This window comes from Rhipicephalus microplus, chromosome X, assembly GCF_043290135.1.
Source record: "Rhipicephalus microplus isolate Deutch F79 chromosome X, USDA_Rmic, whole genome shotgun sequence".
Lineage (NCBI taxonomy): Eukaryota > Metazoa > Arthropoda > Arachnida > Ixodida > Ixodidae > Rhipicephalus > Rhipicephalus microplus.
Genome location: NC_134710.1, coordinates 406,137,480 through 406,155,236, shown reverse-complemented (window position 1 = coordinate 406,155,236; position 17,757 = coordinate 406,137,480). Strand labels below are relative to the sequence as shown.

The 17,757-nt window shown below is 46.4% G+C and overlaps 1 protein-coding gene across 1 annotated transcript in view; it reads left to right on the top strand.

Moving 5' to 3' along the window:
* Nucleotides 1-17,757, top strand: part of ValRS (Valyl-tRNA synthetase) — a 139,201-nt gene that overhangs the window by 76,584 nt on the left and 44,860 nt on the right. Inside the window, exons 22-23 of the mRNA XM_037413243.2 lie at nt 4,617-4,826; nt 9,831-9,942. Of these exons, the coding sequence (XP_037269140.2) occupies nt 4,617-4,826; nt 9,831-9,942 (322 nt within the window). The remainder of the gene's footprint in view (nt 1-4,616; nt 4,827-9,830; nt 9,943-17,757) is intronic.

Here is a 17,757-nt window from a genome sequence, read left to right as displayed (position 1 = left end):
ACCGTGGCAGTGGCAGCTTTTAGGCTGTGACATATCTTTTGCGGAAGTCACAAAGCATGCACCCGTTGCACACATCCACACCTACTTTCATGAACTCCAACACAAATACAGTTGTCCCGAATTCTACACCGATGCCTCAAAGACGAACACTTTTGTCTCGTACGCTGCGGTCGGCCCATTTTTTTCAGATACCGGTACTCTTCATCCTAACACAAGCATCTTTACTGCAGAAGCTCATGCAATACTTGCGGCCGTTGAACACAATAAACAAACAAAACTACTAAGTGCAGTAATATACACAGATTTCCTAAGCGTGGTAAAAGTACTCAAAACCCTGAAAAAACACAAAAATATCGTTCTTGTATCTTTTTACTCACTCCTATGCACAGTTTACTCGCTCAAACAGCATGTCGTTAGTGTGCTGGGTGCCATGACACTGCGAGATAGAAGGGAATGAATTGGCGGACTACCTGGCTGCATCTGCCAAGCCAACCAATGCCAATACAACAGTGGCGATCCCTGCACTCGACCTGAAACCTCTCCTCAAACAAAACTTGAGGGCTTTTTGGCAGCGCACATGGTATACGCACACACGAAACAAACTGCATGTTACTAAGCTGCAACTTGGTCAGTGGCCGGCAGTATCTAAGTTACTACGCCGTACACAAGTTACACTAACACGGCTCAGGATAGGACACACATACACGACACACTCACACCTTTTGTCTGGTGACGATCCACCATTGTGTGAGAGATATGGTGAAGCGTTAACGGTGCTTCACATTTCAATTGAATGTAAGGAATTAGACATCCTTAGAAAACAATTCATCCCATTACGCTATCAACCACAAATACCATTCCACCCTGCAATGTTTATTGGTAGAGAACCACTTTTCAAACTTGAGTCATTACTGTCATTTTTAAAACAGGTGCAAGATTTTCAAGTGTTTTACCCAGGAAACTTGTAGCACGACCTCTGAAGAGAGGTCGCTGCTGCGGTTATCACAAAAAACACAGCACATGGCTCCTGACCTTTGTATACAAGGGTGTTCAAGAGGATTTTGTGCTAATGCTAATTATCACCACAGTTTTATTGTTACGATTTTTATTATCAAAACCTTTTGTCCCCCATTCTTACTATACATATCATGCCACTGTCATGATTTTAATACTTACGTTTTTACCTGCGTTAGCACGAGGAATTTTAAGGCCCGTATACAGCCACGCACCATAACATTGTCCACATCTCTAGTCACTGAAATGGCACTCTTTGGCCATCAATTGGCCCTTGCGCCATAAAGCACCACACATCATCAATTTCGGATGCTGAAAGTCATGTTGTAATTTTTAAAAACTTTTTGGTCAAAATGGCATTACAGTTACACCTGCTTATAGCAAAGCTCCATATAATGAATTCTTTTATATAACGAAGTTTTTTTATTCCTTGCCGTTGCTCCGTACAAGCACATGTATTTCCGACCTCTATGTAACAAAGTAACAGCGGGAGACAACCTTGATATAACGAATTTTCCTCATGTACAATCTAGGAATTTCGCATCGCATTTTGGTACGAGCATGCATCTCGCAGCTGCCCCGCCGACGACAAAGCGCAAAGTGGCGGTGCACAGCGCACCAAGCGAAAAACGAGCGCTCATTATTGCGCGTGAGTGAGCGTGAGGCGGGCAGGCGGGCTTACACCCCACGAGCCGGTGTTGCCGCCATTCTCGCCGCCGCGGGCGCATGCGCGGGTGTGCCCCCTTCCCCCCCCCCCTCCCCCTCCAATAATAAAAAAAAACTACTTTTGCGCATTGGTTGGCAGTGCCATGCTTTTAGTTAGCGTCACATATGTGAGGCCGAGCTGCATGTCGAAGGCGCTTTACCGAATAGTTTTCCACGGTATCTGTGTCTGTGTTGTTGCTCTTCGTTTGCGACACCGTGCGTTCATGCCTAGTTTTACTGCACGCGCATGGTGTGGCCAACGACGACTATCAGCTTTGCTTTTTTTATCACGATATGAACAGTCTCGGCTGGTTTATTGCCGTCGCCGCCGTCATCACTCACCGTATATGTATACACGTCTATATATATGTATACACGTCTATATATATATATGACAACAACAAAAATATCACTGCGGCTACAAAGCACGACAGAGATGCTGCTGCCATTTCGCCACTGGGTGTTTGGCTTGTGCGGGTCGGATGTCCATACAGAAGATTTCTCTTTCTTTCTTCCCTCTTCTTGCTTTTGGGAGTTGGCGAGCTGTCTCTGCATGTGCGCTGTGGAAGGGGTGCAGTGCATGATTGTTGCTAGTTGGGCCGCTTACTGAACAATGCGCGAAGAGTCGACTTCACTGCCCTAGTCATTCTACATGTTCTTTTCTCGTAATAAAAGGAAGGAGCTCGTGACACAGAATGTTGTAAAAAGCAGCAGAAAATACCTCACTAAGACACAGTAGCTCCTGCTCACGCTCTGGCAAGCCAGGTGTCAGGCAACACGTTTGTTGCTGTGACAACAAGGTCAACATTCCTTTGAAAAAAAAAAAAAAAAAAAAGCTGGCAACAATGGGTTGCGAGCTCCCCTACTTAGGCACTTCCAGGTTATTGCTTTGGGGCAGCCTTGCGACGTCGTGGGCGAGTGAAATGTCGTCAAGTGACCCCGCGAGAATCGAGTTGAGGGTCAGCATTTTTCTTCGTGTATTTTGAATTTTCCAAGTTGAATAAGTTCAGACTGCGTGTCATTATCACTGCCGTTTTTGCTGCATTAGTCTGTACTTTAGTCTACACAATCCATCAATAAAACATGGTGGGTGCAATAGTGTTGGAGGGACCTTCCCAGTGTCAAGCGGTAAACGCTGTTAGTTTGCTCTCGTCCTATGTATGTTGTTTTTGTGCGTCATTTGTGGGTGAGCAGCGCACTGCACGTTTCGATCTGCGTGCTGTTTTCAGCTTTACATTCCAAGTGGTTGCTATCACATTCATTGCTTTACCCTTGCGGCAAAACTGTGGCTTTTCTTAATTTTGGACAACCGTGTCGTCACCACCGAGGGGATGTCAGATTAGGCGCTGATGGAAACTTTCTGAGACCACAGTGATGACGAATCTTCGCAGGTCGACTCGTTGCGCGCTTCTGTTTTTTTGCGACGCCGTGAGTTCGCTGGCTGGTAGCTTTCGCGATGAGCCAATTAGTTCTAGCAGCACGACGGCGCGTTGTATAAAATGCACTGAACGCAATAGCAAGAAATTGTTAGGTTATAAGAAATAAGGCAGTCAGCCAACTCTTTTGTTCCGATATCGTGGAACTCCTACAAAACCCCGGTTTGAGCAAATACAGCTGCTCCAGGGAGAAGTGCTTTTTTCACACAGTTGTTTCGCGCTGAAACCACACTGATACCTGCTGAGATAGCAAGGGCGCCAGCGGTTGCGACCGCCCTTAAAATTCAATTTCATTATTGCTACTCGAGCGACTCCCCCCCTCTCCACGTTGTTTCATGCTTGTTCAAGACAGGTGGTTTACTTTCTGTCTGAGCATTGGACGGCAGTTCTAACACACAGGAGACGTTATCTTATGCACTTTCCAGGTGATAGAGATGGGCCGATTCATTTGATCTCTGCTTCAGCAGCGCTCGCAGGCTTTTACCCGCTCATGAAAGTTACGATGTGTGGAGGTATGTTATCAATTTGCATTTGTTACGGAACATGGTGGCGTCGACAAAAACTTGTCAAGGGTGTCCATATAACTGCTGTCGCAATAATAATGCAGTTTTTTAATGTAAAATAAGTGTTTTAGGTTAGCTTTGCCTTTAGTCCCCTTTTTGTTTAATTTGCGCTTTTATTTTCTGAATTTCCGTACCCAACCTGCATGTAACGAAATCCTCCTTATAACGAATTTTTTGGGGGATTTATCAATTTTTTTATATCCAGGTTCAACAAAGCCTACAGCTTTGCTGTGTGGGTTCGAACTAGCGCTTTCGCGAGTCAGTCTGTTTAAGGCGGTAGTGGAGCTCTAAAGGCAGCTTTGCCACAGTATCACAGTGTGATGTGAAGCATGTGGAAAATTTGAAGGAGCTACTGCCAGTAGGGAACTTTGAATGCTTCAAACAATCCAAATTCCTGTGCGAATCAAATAGCAAACACTATTCGAAAAATATTCGAAAGTTAGAATATTGTCACACTTCAATTATTTAGGGTTGGGGTGGCTGTTGAAGTCTTACTTGCCGATGTCTCGACCTGCATCCGCCTGCTGCAACCATTTTTTGATGCGATTGTACCCCCCCCCCCCCCACACACACACATACACAAAAAAAGTGTGGGGAGGGATGCGTACAGGAGCATTCTCTAGTTAAGAAACATCGTCTAGATGCTTGATAAAAGTGTTTTCAGTAGACCCTCGTTTAACAGAACTGGAAGAAACCCGTGAAATGTATTTTGTTTAATAGGAGTTCTGTTTGCTGAGTGAACAGGGGTGCAAAATTCAAACATTAAACCAGTCATGCTAGAGGCAGTTGTTTCATTTAAGTATTTTTCTGTTGATTGAGAGTCTAGTGTAGGACACATAAGACCCCGAGGCTGTTGTAGTAAGTGTTGTTGTGCTTATCTATAGCTTTACATGTGCAGGAATCTCTGAAGCCAGTGTTTCAAGGGAATGATGCAGAGACCAAGCGTCTTTCATCCGAAGTTTTGGTGACCTGCCTGCATGCAGGCCTGCGGCTCTTGCACCCATTCATGCCTTTCTTGACAGAAGAGCTGTACCAGCGACTTCCACGCAGACCTCGTACTGACCTTGCACCCAGCATCTGTGTTGACGCCTACCCTGAAGTGGACGAGGCAAGTGCATGATGCATTACACAGTATGGAGCGATCAAGAATATGTCTGTTTAAACCCATAGGACCACCTTGCTGTGTGTTTTTTCGTGAACATTCACATTTTTGACAGCAGGGCAAGTTTATAAAGCTCTGATATAAAGACTTGAGTGACAGTTCATAGCTCCTGTGTCCAGAAACATCTTGCGTTATGCTGGTTATTCTTTTTCTGTTGTGTTTGTCAATTAATCCAAGCTTTTCACGTGCCTACCTGGACTGGTAGAGTATAATGCATACCAGTACAAATTTCTATGCTGCCTTTTGCCTCACTGCAAGTTAGGTTCCTTCGGCAAAGCAATCGCCATGGTATTGCAGTATAGATACAACTCTTCCCGACAGTTCCTGACAGCCTTCAGAAGTTGTTTTCCATTGAAGAAACTGCTATGTTCTCTGAAAGCCCAATTATGCAGCCAGAAAACAAAGGCTGCAGTTGGTTGTTGGTCCTGTGCATTGTGCCATCTCATTCCCTAGCTACTCAGAGAATAAATTTGTAGAAATTTATAATTTTTACTGTTAATGGTTTTCATTTTGAAGCTTGTTTGAGATTTTTCTGAAACTTCCATGAGCCAAGGGTTAATTTGATGCATACAGTCAAACTCCACTACAAGAATGCCACTTTAATGAAATTTTCGCTACAATGAAAAATTCACACTTCCCTGTGAGCAGTTCATAGGAATCAATGCATAAGTATTGTCGCCACAACGAACACTTTTTCTTCGATCATCTCACTTCAACGAAATTTTACGATGCAATTTTAGGCTGAGATACTTATTGCTATGCACTAAACCCAATCCTTAACATTTCGGTGCATTTTCACAGCCTGAAAATGCGTCAACGAAGTCTAAAACACGCATTGGCACCACCAGAAACCGCCACTGTTCAGCAAGCATGGGCGCCGCCATTGCTTGATAGCGATGGCAATGAGACTGCCCTGCTTTTGCCACTGGCTTATTTTTGAGACGATCTGAAGGTGAAGGTCAGTCGCTGGGTGCAACCGCGGAACGATGTCTTTTCCGATTACGATGCTTATCATTATGTTCGCGCTTGGCCAGTGTGGTAACTAATCAGAGCGACTGTTCGTCTGCATTATCTACAGAGTCAGCTTGCTGCGAGTGATAGATGATAAGAATGGCATAGAATAATGCAAAAGTCGCCACTCCACGATACCCTGCCTTCATCTCAGCGTTGTCGGATACTTTTGACAGCGGACAGCTGCTGATATTAACGTGTTAATGCAACTGTTTGGTTCGTTCACGAAAGCGGTTTTAGGTGTTGTTTCTACGTGCTTTTTACCGTGGCCTCTCTATGCATGGGTGAGAATGACGTCGGGACGCTGCTGGGAAAGAATAGCAAGCAGCAGACATTTTTTGAATTTTGAGAATAAACGTTCATTTGTTTTGCTAGCTCAGATTAACTATATTTTTTTCGATTTCACTGCAATGAAATTTTCGCTTCAACGAAATTTTTTCCGCGCCCCATCAGTTTCGTTGTAGCGGGGTTCGACTGTAGTTGCATACCTGCCAAGGTCTCCCGGATTGGCTGGGAGACTCCCGGATTTCGACCGTTTCTTCCGTTTGTACGGTTGCAATGAAAATCTCACGGAAATCAAAATTTCTGTGCGGGGTCTGGCCGCATTAACAAAAAAGCAGCTCATTCCGCTCCAGGCTTTTCGAACTTACCCCATTTCGTTATAAGTTAATTTAAGAGGCGTTCATCTAAACGTACAGTAAAATCTCGGTAATGCAAAACAGTGGCAGATACTAATTCGTGAAAATTTCCAGTCGAATTTCACAATGTTCATTGGGCCTAAATTTGAATGTTCCGAACACATTTTCGAATTGCAGTGGCTGACACGAACTTTAGTACGAAGACCCTCGAATGAAGGCCGAGAGCAATGTTCTCAGCTTCAGAAGTACGCGTACAACGGGTGAACACACTGTCTTCTACAGCGCATGTGATTGTCGTTGCCACAACCACTGTGGACGAAACCGTGGTCATTCTTGACACGATTATGTATGGCGACGACGTAACTGACAGAACCCCGAAAGTGTGCATGCGTGCAACACTCAACCAGTCAAAGCAACGCTGCTTTCCGCAAACCCTGCTGACAAAACCGCAACAGATGCGATCGTAGATGGCATTAAACAACTTAGTTTTGAAGGCACGTGCGCAGTCAAGCGCACGGGGATTAAAAAAGGAACTACCATTTGCTGCAATCACCGCGCACAACATCCGGGTCGCGGCGGCGCGATAGCGATCTGCGAGTTCCGAAGGTTTAAAGGAAGTAAATACCGTATTTACTCGCATAATCCTCGCACTTTTTTTGCCGGAAAACTGATGCAAAGTTGGGGAGTGTGAGAATTACGCGGGTAAAACTTTCCACGAAAACGTACAGAGCGAAAAAAAAAACGAAGTGGCCGCAAATTGGGATTCTCACGCCAGAAACTTAAGCAAGCTTTAAGAAGTACTAATTAGAACTTACCTCAACAATAAAAGCAGAGGTTCAACACAAGGCAAGATTTATTTGAGACACAAAAAGTAGAAGCAAATATTCGAGAATTAGAATACCATATGCAAAGCTTGTGGGCGTTGCGGGCATAGCAATAACGTTTGTCGCTCAACAGGAGCCCTCAAAAGGTAAGCGTAGTACGTCAGTATCGGGCTGATGGCTATTTAACAGAATCGTCGCAGTTTCCTTCTGAAGAAATAAAGTTTTCCATCAATCGCAGTTTTAGACACACGGCAGGCCCAACGCGTCTTGGTGGCTTTCAGCTGCCGTCACCAGTAGCGAACACAAAAGTCGTAGACTCCAAAGGGCCTACCGGCGGCCCTGTTGCCGTCGTTTAGTGCATAATCTATCACATGAAGCAGCCGTGTAGCTTCAGTATCACCCGATAATGTGCCAAGATTACCGACATAGCATACAAAACACGCGGCAATGCGCACTGGCCACTTCTACTTGGCTTGAATTGGATTGAATCTGCATGCAATAGTACGCTTGATGCTTAAGAGATGGTGCCAGATAGCGCACGCTATCATCATGAGTGGCTGGAACGAGCAGACGACATTATGGCGGCGATTTTTGGGGGTGCGATAATTACTCGAGGATAAAAAGAAATTGGATTTTTTTTTGGGCGATGTGGGGGGTGGGAGAATTATGCGAGTGCGAGGATTACGCGAGTAAATACGGTACGTAAAGAAAAAAAAGGCCAGGTGCGTTGTGGCGTTCCTGTCAAAAGAATATAGTAGTGAGCAAAGCTCTGACCCGTGCTTTTTGCATCAGCCAGTTGTGCCGTTCCATCTGTTCACGTGTGTCCCAGGAAGACTCTCACCTTAGTGGAAAACCCTACTCTCGTGTGTTCGGCTGCTCCAAGCTAATATAAGACTGGAACTCTGTTGTTGGTGCTTTTTTTTTGGTGCAAAAAAGTTCTTGAACTTGAATTCTTGAACCTTGAACTTGGCAGATACGTAGTGTGTTGACCAAATACCATTTTACATTTTCACAAACTGCAGCTGCAAACTGCATTTTTTCTATTTTCAGTCTGTGTTGTTGCATTTACCTGGACCATGTTCTCAGAGCACTACATGCTTGTCATAGGCATAAAAATTTATATTTGTGCTTTTTTTGCAATTTAGTCTCAGTGATAGAGTCGCAGTTGACTTGATCGAATTTCAGGGTATTAGCATTTTTAAAAAAGTCCTTGAATACCATATATTAATTAAGCGACGAGTCAAATGTTGTTCAAGGTGTTGAAGGCATTGTGAATGTTACATCAGCAATGTGCATGTGTCATGATTCTGGCGGAAACCAGTGTAATAAAAGAACAGTGCTCGCTGGAGCATGTAAGTGCTCACTCTGGAAATGTGGGTGATAGAACAAGTACCCACTTATACACATTTCATTCCGACCTGCTCCATAGCATTCAGCCTACAGTGGCTCAGAAAGTACTGAAGGGATGTTTTGAACTAGAAGGAATCGTCATAAATATATATTTCTCGAACTGCGGCTGTGGCTACAATTAGTGATTGTTGATACAATTTTTGCATTATGCAAAAAATTTAACATGCCCAGAGAAATGTGTATTATTGACATTATACTGTATTCATACTTAACTGAAGAGTGAGGAACATAACAGATAGGAAAAAAATGCAATGGTTTGTGAGTGGGAAATATCCATTTTATTTCGATAGATTCATGCGCACTCACTATGTATGGACATGAGGGGGAAAAAGAGAAAGTTGACTGCTGTAGAGTGTCATTATTGCTTGCTGGAAGGAGAAGCAGCTAAACACCTTGAATTCCTTGAGGAGTAGATAAAGAAAAAGCCATAGGCATGTCGTCTAACAAGCAGTGGCATGTTTGAAAAGCTGGTTGACAAGCCCTAAACTATAGTCGAATCCCTTTATAAGAGACGTTCATTGGGGAGCACTGCTTGTCTCTTGTATGAGGTGTTTCTTATAAGCATTGTGCTGTGTTCTCATTTTTTGAGCAATCTCTATTGAAGCGCAGGCACACCATTGTCTCTTAATAATTGGGGTTGAACGTCCCAAAACCACCATATGATTAAGAGAGACGCCGTAGTGGAAGGCTCCGGAAATTTCGACCACCTGGGGTTCTTTAGCGTGCACCTAAGTCTAAGCACACTGGCCTCAAGCATTTTCGCCTCCATCGAAAATGCGGCTGCTGCGGTCGGGATTCGATCCCGCAACCTGCGAGTCAGCAGCCGAGTGCTTTAGCTACTAGACCACTGTGGTGGGCTCACACCGGTGTCTCTTATATTTATTGGTATTTGACATCAGTGTCTCTCATAAAGGGTTTCAACTGTATTGACATTTTGTAGCGTTGCATGAAACAGTAACATTTTATAGACTGAAGCACCTTCCTTTCCTTTCATTGATATTTTCAGTAATTTCATATCTTGAAGAGATTTTTTCATTCATACATGCTATCTTTTCTTTCTTGAGCAGTTTCCAGCGAGGTATGAGTGCTTGGAGAAGGAGGTGAACTTCATGCAGGACCTTGTGCACAAAGTGCGGTCCCTACGTGCTGACTACAACCTCACCAAGACTAAGGTTCATTGTAAGTGCCTGAAACTTGCCTTTTTCGTTTTCATTTATTTGTATGTATTAGTGCCTTTATTTCTTGATAAAGGAGCATGTGTGTAGCTAAACCTTGTGTGGAGGACCTTGTTTATATTCTGTTGTGTTGTTTGCTGATAGTTATGACTAGAGACCTGAACTTAAGGCACGAAAAAAGAATGTTTTAGGCGCCTTTAGTAGGCTCTAAAAACTGCTATTTAGGCATAAGTAGGCATTAAAACTATCATTCAGGCATATATTGACACAATTCATAATTACTTCAGTAGCATGTTCAGGACAAATACCGTAATTACTCGAATCTAACGCGCACCTTTTTTCCGGTTAAGCGAGTTCATAAATCGCATGCGCATTAGAATCGAGTACGAACAAAAAATTAGGGTCAATCTATTGCCATCGCAAATCCAAAATGGCCGCCCCCTACGTGCGTCGGCATGGTGCGTCGGCTATTTCTGCCTATGTGTTTACCATGTGCGGCACTTCGTACGTGTGCTGAGGAGTTCCTCATTTAGTAGTGCATTAGCATCGACGACGTGGAAGGGCCGACTCCAAAAACTCCAGTGCACCACGATGCCGCTTTTAAAAGGAAAGTCATCGCGTGTGCAGAAACGGACGGAAATCGGGCCGCATCGCGGTCGTTCCCGAAACGTGCGTGCAGGACCGGCGGAAACAAAAGCAGAAGATTGTCAACAGCAAAGCTTCACGCAAAGGCTTCAGTGAACCACAGCAGGGTCGGTTTCCGCAAATTGAAGAGCTGTTCCGCGAGTATGTGCTTGAGGAGCGAGCGGCACAGCGGCCCGTGACGACAGAACTGCTCCAAGTGCGGGCTATGCAATTAGTCTTAGAAAAAAGTCTAATGCGGAGCCAGTTTAAAGCGAGAAGGTGCTGGCTAATTAACTATATGAAGAGGAAAGGCTCTTCTCTCCGAAGGGGAACATGCATATGCGAAAACTTTTGCGGAGAAGTACGATGAAAAGCTTTACAGTTTTCAGAGGTTCGTCCTAAACTTGCGGCGCAACAACGGCTACCTGCTTGGGCAAATCTGGAATGCCGATCAGATGCCTCTTTACTTCGACATGCCTGGCACCACAACTGTCGAGAAGAAGGGGGCGAAGCAAGTTCGCGTGCTGACATCAGTCCACGGTAAAACTACAGTGGCGGCAATGCTCTGTTACACGTCAGATGGGCACAAGCTTCGCCCGTACCTCATATTTAAATGAAAGACAATCCCGAAAGGAATCGTTTTTTCGAGTGGTGTGATCGTGCGGGCCAGCAAAAAAAAAATGGGTGCGCGTTACAATCGAGGGCGCAGTAGAATCGAGTAAATACGGTATTCAAATTCTAACAAACATAGCAGGCAAATTCTATGCTTTGGGAAAGCTAATTTTTTTTTTTTGCACGAAAAGAATTAACAAGAAGCATAAACATTTGAACAGATTTAGGTGAAAGCTGCGGTAATTTGACATTGTGGGAAGTTCTATGAAAACAGTGACAAACCAGCCTCATCTCAAGGTTTTTGGGCTTGAATTGTGCTTGTTTCAGTCAGTATTTGCTTTTATTCGAAAACGAACGCTCAACATTCACTGAAGTTGGTGAAGCGTACTTGTGTCCTAGCACTTTCAATGCTTTAATTGCATCCAGAATACAGTTAAACCTGCTTGTAACGAACCTCTCATATAAGGAATTCCTCTATATAACGAAGTTTTTCTGTTTTCCGCCATTGCTCCATAGAAGCACATGTAATTGCGACCTCTATGTAACAAAGTAACAGCAGGAGACAACCTTGATACAACGAATTTTCCCTACGGACAATCTAGGAATTTTGCTCCGCATTTTGTCATTTTGGTACAAGCATGCATATTCTGCGGCTGCCCCGCCACCGACGAACGGCGCGCACGGCGCACTAGGTGAGAGCGAGCGCTCGTTATTGCGTGCTGCTGAGCGCGATGCAGGTATGCGGGCCTGCACACCACGAGCCCGCGTTGCCGCCACCCGCCACTCTCATCGCCGCGGGCGCACGTACGCGCAAGTATGCCTCCCTCCCCCCTACGCTTTAAACCGAAATAAAAAAAAGTAAAATTAAATGAACAGTTTTTCGTGGTGTCTGTGTACGTGTCGTTTGCTCTTCATTTTCTATGCCATGTGCGTGTGCATAGTTTCACTACACGCACGTGGTGTGGCGCCCCGACGACGTTCAGCCTTGCTTTTTTTTTAATTGCGACATAGCAAATATATGGACAGTCTCGGCTGGTTTTTTACTGGCACGCAGCCGTCATTCACTGTATAAGTATCTATATATATGAAAACTAAAAAAAAAAGCTGCCCGCGCTGGGCGCTCAGCTTGTCACGATGCGCCGGCGCGCGCTTGTCACCCACGCGTACTTTGCCCCGCGGAGGCGGGGGAGAGTGGGGTGATGCTTGTGGGGAGAATCGCGCGCCTTCGACCTTGGCCATAACGATTGGGTTTAGTTGCAAGGCGCACAAAGCTTACTTTGCTCGATAGACAGGCGCCGTTTGCAAAAAGAGTGCTCTTTTCAAACACAGCGAAGTAACAACTGGGATATTTGTTAGTTCGCACTTATATCTATACCTGTGATTACATTTCGTGCGTCATTTTTGTTTTCGTTTAAACAGCGCATTAAGTGTCGAGCGATAAACGTTCTTCGCTCTCATCCTGTGTGTGTTGTTTTCGCACGTCATTTGTGCTTGAGTAGCGCGCTGCATGCTTCAATCTGCTTGCCGTTCTCAACGTTACATTCCAAGTCATCATTGCTTCGCCCTTGCCGCGAAATTGTGACTTTACTTTATTTTGAAAAACCGTGTCGTTACCACCTAAGGGTCGTCAGATTAGGGGCTGATGGAAACTGGCCGAGACCACGGTGACGACATATCTTTGGAGGTCTACTTGTCATGCGCTTCCGTCTTTCGCCGCGCCGCGAGTTTATGGGCTGGTACCTTTTGGAATTAGTCGATTAGTTCTGGCGACACGATGGCCGTTGAATGCAATGCAATGCAATGAACGCAATAGCAAAAAAAAGAAATTATGATGTTATAAGAAGTAAAGCAGGCAGCCAACTCCTTTGGATCTGATATCGCAGAACTCCTACAAAACGCTGTTGTGAACAAGTACAGCCGCTCCAGGGTGAAGTGCTCTTTTCACACCATCCCTTTGCGTAGAAACCGCACTGATACTCGCCGAGATAGCAAACGCGCCAGTGATTGCGACCACCCTTAAAATCGAAGTTTATTATTACTACTCAAGTGATCCCCCCGTCCCCCCTCCTCCCCACGTTGTTTCACGCTTGTTCAAGACGGTTGGTTTACTTTGAACATTCGACTGCAGTTTTAACACACGGGAGATGTTATTTTATGCACTTTCCAGGCGATGGATGGGCCGACTCATTTGTTCTCTGCGAGCGCTCTTGCGCTTTTAACCGCTCGTGAAAGTTACTATGCGCGGGGCCATGTTACCAATGTGGACTTGTTAAGGAACATGGCGGCGATGGCAAAAACCCGCTGAGAGTGTCCATATAGTTACTATCACCATAATAACGCAGTTTGTTTTTACTCTAAAGTAAGTGTTTTGGATTAGCTCTGCCCTCAGTCCCCCTTTTGTTTTGTTTCTGCGTTTATTTTCCGAATTTCTGTACTAAATCTGCATATAATGAAATCCTCTTTATAACGAATTTTTCTGGGATTTTATCAATTTCATTATATCCAGGTTTAACTGTATTTTAAGCTTTTAGGCAACCATGTCAGCAGCTGGTCTATTGGGGACGGTGTGAACCTTTCCTGCACGTCCGCAAAAAAGTTTTGCCTTTTACTCTTTCATTATAGCGCAAACATGGTTGTTTTTTATATGTCTTGGGAAGATCGTTTTTGCCAGTTTGTAAAGTACCCCAGCGAGCATCGCAGCATACCAAACTTTGCACAATGAAATGCTCTTACCAAAAATTATATGTTGTAGAGCAACAAAAATATCATAAAATTGTAGTTGGGAATTCGCAAGGCACTGACTAGTGGGACCATCTCTCTCTGAGTGCGAAGCGCGAGTATGTGCACGAGCTGTAGACGCTGGACAGCTCAAGCATTTCCGTCTGTACCGGCTGCCTGCGTACTACTTGGCGTCGCTATTAAACTCCATTGCAAAGTCGTGGAGGTGCTGGGTACGCAAACCTGGAACTTCGAAGCTGGAAGCTGCCCACTGCATCAGCAATGCCTGATCAGACAACCGAGCAAGGCACCACCCTGCAAAGCTCGGCCCAATCTCAACTGGTCATCGTACCTACCACCCTGCGCCAACGGGATCTCCCCTTCTTCAGCGGCACTGAGGACCAAGATGTGGAAGACTGGTTGCAGCTGTTTGAAAAGGTGAGCGCCGCCAACAAGTGGGACGACCCCTCGAAATCGGAGTACGTCCCATTTTATCTCAAAGGCGTCGCTAGCCTGTGGTTCACAAACCACCGTATGGAATTTACCACTCGGGCTGCTTTCAAGACCACCCTTGCAGCTGTGTTGGATCGCCCCGCAGTGCGCAAGCTGCATGCTGAACAGCGCCTACGCGGACGAGCACAAAGGCAGGGGGAAAACTTCACTAGCTATATTGAAGATATTATCGATTTATGCCGACGCTTTAACCCTGAGATGACCGAACAAGACAAGATCAGGCATATCTTGAAAGGAATAGACGATGATGCTTTTCAAATGTTGCTGGCAAAGGGCCCAAGTACTGTATCCGAACTTGTGACCTTGTGCCAGAGCTTGGAAGAGATTCTCAAGAAACGTGCATCAGTTCGGAGGTCGACGACAGCAGACAACTCTCTCGCTGCCCTGGCCGTCGGTGGTGACAGCACCCTGCTGGAGCAGACAAAAGAATATGTACGCGAAGAGGTCACACGACAGCTTTCGTGTCTCTCGTATCTGCCGACCACGGAAGCACCAACGAACTGCCTTACGCCGACAATCAGACAGGCTATTCAGGAGCAGGTCTCCGAGGCGTTGCCATTACCTACGTCTGCCTCTCCACCAACACATGTTGCCGCGCCACTGACTAATGCGGCCGTCGCGGCAATGCCTCCGCCTCGTTTGCCATTGTATACGCCACAACCTGTGCGACCTTCCACCACGCTGTTTCCAGCTACACAGCAGCACGCTGGAAATCCTTGGCGCACTGCTGACAACCGGCCGATATGTTACTTTTGCGGGATTCCAGGTCTCGTTGCACGTCTATGTCGTCGGCGCTTCGCAGTTAATACACCAAGATACCCTGACTACTCGTTTTGGCCTCCATACCACGCGCCTCACGTGCCACCTGTAGTTCACGAACGCGATGCGCAAGCTGCTTCCGGCACCCGAACCTCCGCTTCTCGACGTTCTACTTCCCACTCGCCTTCCCCTTCAACCAGTCGTCGTTCTGTGTCACCTATGCGTCGACGACCCACTTCCATTGAGACGGAAAACTAACTGCCATAGCTCCGGAGGCACGAGCTGCGTCATCGTCTAATCGTTTAAGTCCTCGCCTATCTCCCGCCAATCTTATCGATGTAATCGTCGAAGGTGTACGAACACTTGCACTCATCGATACCGGTGCCGCGATACCTGTGATGAGTCAAAGACTTTGCCGCTCTCTTCTTAGAGTGACGATGCTTTCTCCCGTAGTTTCTCTTAGCACTGCGAGCGCCCAACCGAGCCCATCGCGGTATGTACGGCAAAAGTGGTTATTCGAGATGTGTTGTACATCATTGAATTTCACGTGTTGGGTTCATGTTCCCATGATGTTATCCTAGGATGGGATTTCTTATCACGTCATCACACCGTCGTGGGCTGCGCTCGGGCCGAAGTGGAGCTATTACCGTTTCGTGGTGCGCCTTCTGTCAATGCAGCCGTATCTAGTGTGGCTAACCTTGTCGTCGCGACGGACATAGACCTTCCCCCTTTCAGCGCCCAGTTTGTCCCTGCCTGCTGCACTTCACTTTCTGACGCTACCGTCCTATTCACGCCATCTGACATCTTAGGTAGCCGCCACCACACATTTCTGCCATTTGCCGTTCCTGCGCTTTGTCAAGACACTACCGGAATATTTATTTCCAATCCGAACTCGTGCCTCCTCAGTTTGCACCGCAACGAAACGCTCGGCCACATTCAGCTTATCGAGGGAGGTACTATCGTGCCCGCCGATTTCTTCGACACCAAGCCGAATATGGAGCTGAACGCGTTGGTTCCTCACTTTGCCTCGAACAGCGTGTTGTCCTATGCATTTCACTGTTCTATTGACAGCCATCTAGCCCCGGCTCAACGAGAGCAGCTTGTTACCCTGTTGCACGAATTCAGGCGTTCGTTTGACTTTCCCCAAGCGGTGCTAGGAAGAACGAACACCGTCGTGCACACACTCGCGCTTCGCACTCAGAGAGAGATGGTCCCACTAGTCAGTGCCTTGCGAGTTCCCCACTCACCAAACTCACCAAACTCCTTGCTGGCCCTGCAAATCTTTCGAATTGGACAGCAGCTTGTGACGAATCCTTCGCAACACTGCGCCAACTCCTTACCTCATCACCCGTACTGCGTCACTTACGCCGACCGAAGTACACACGGATGCAAGTGGCGTCGGCCTTGGTGCAGTACTCGCGCAACGCAAACCAAGTTTTACGAAGTATGTGGTCGCCTATGCCAGCCGTGCCCTCACTGAGGCAGAAGCCAACTATTCTGCTATGGAAAAAGAGTGCCTGGCAATTATGTAGGCGTTAAACAAGTTTCGCCCCTATTTGTACGGCCAAACTTTTGATGTGGTAACTGACCATCCCATACTCTGTTGGTTGGCTTCACTGAAAGATCCTTCTGGTCGCCTCGGGCGTTGGGCACTACGCCTCCAGGAATTTGATATACGCGTTGTCTACCGATCGGGGCAAAAGCACTCACGCAGATGCGCTTTCACGATTACCCGTGAAATCTGATACGAAAATATCAGCCCTTGACCTTCCCCTTTCTGCCATCAGCGTCACAGACATGTCATCCAAACTGCGGAAAGACCCTTGGATTGTCTCGCGAATATGCTTTCTGACGCATCAACTTCCGGTTACCCACGTGCTCTTCGCTGCCAAGCAACGCATTTCGCCATACGGGATGGCCTCTTATATCGTCGCAGCTATCGGTGGGTCGTAAATGGCTGCTAGTCATACCCAGCCATATGCGGTCTGATATCTGCGAATATTTTCATGCTGAGCCACAACACGCACATGCCAGTGCGCTAAAGACGTATGAGCGGATTCGCCAACGTTACTACTGGTAGGGTATGTACACGTTTGTACGCAAACACGTTCGCTCATGTTCCCTGTGTCAGCAGTGCAAGACATTTCCTCATTCACCCGGTCAACTGCAGCCTTTGCCATGTCCTGCACACCCATTTGACTGTGTTGGGATTGACCTATACGGCCCGCTACCGTGCTCTGTTGGTGGCAATCGGTGGGTGATTGTGGCTGCCGACCATCTGACAAGGTACGCCGAAACGGCAGCGCTACCTTCGGCTGGTGCTCGTGACGTTGCAACCTTCATCTTGCATCGGTTTGTTCTTCGTCATGGTGCACCTTGGGAGCTCCTGAGTGACAGGGGCCGCGTATTTTTGTTCGAAGTTCTGCAGCAGCTCCTACATTTATGCCGTACGGCACACCGCACATCAACAGCCTACCACCCTCAGACGAAGGGCCTAACGGAACGTTTCAATAGAACCCTCGGAGACATGCTCGCTATGTGTATTGATTCCGACCACTCCAATTGGGACAGTGTCCTTCCGTTCGTGACATAT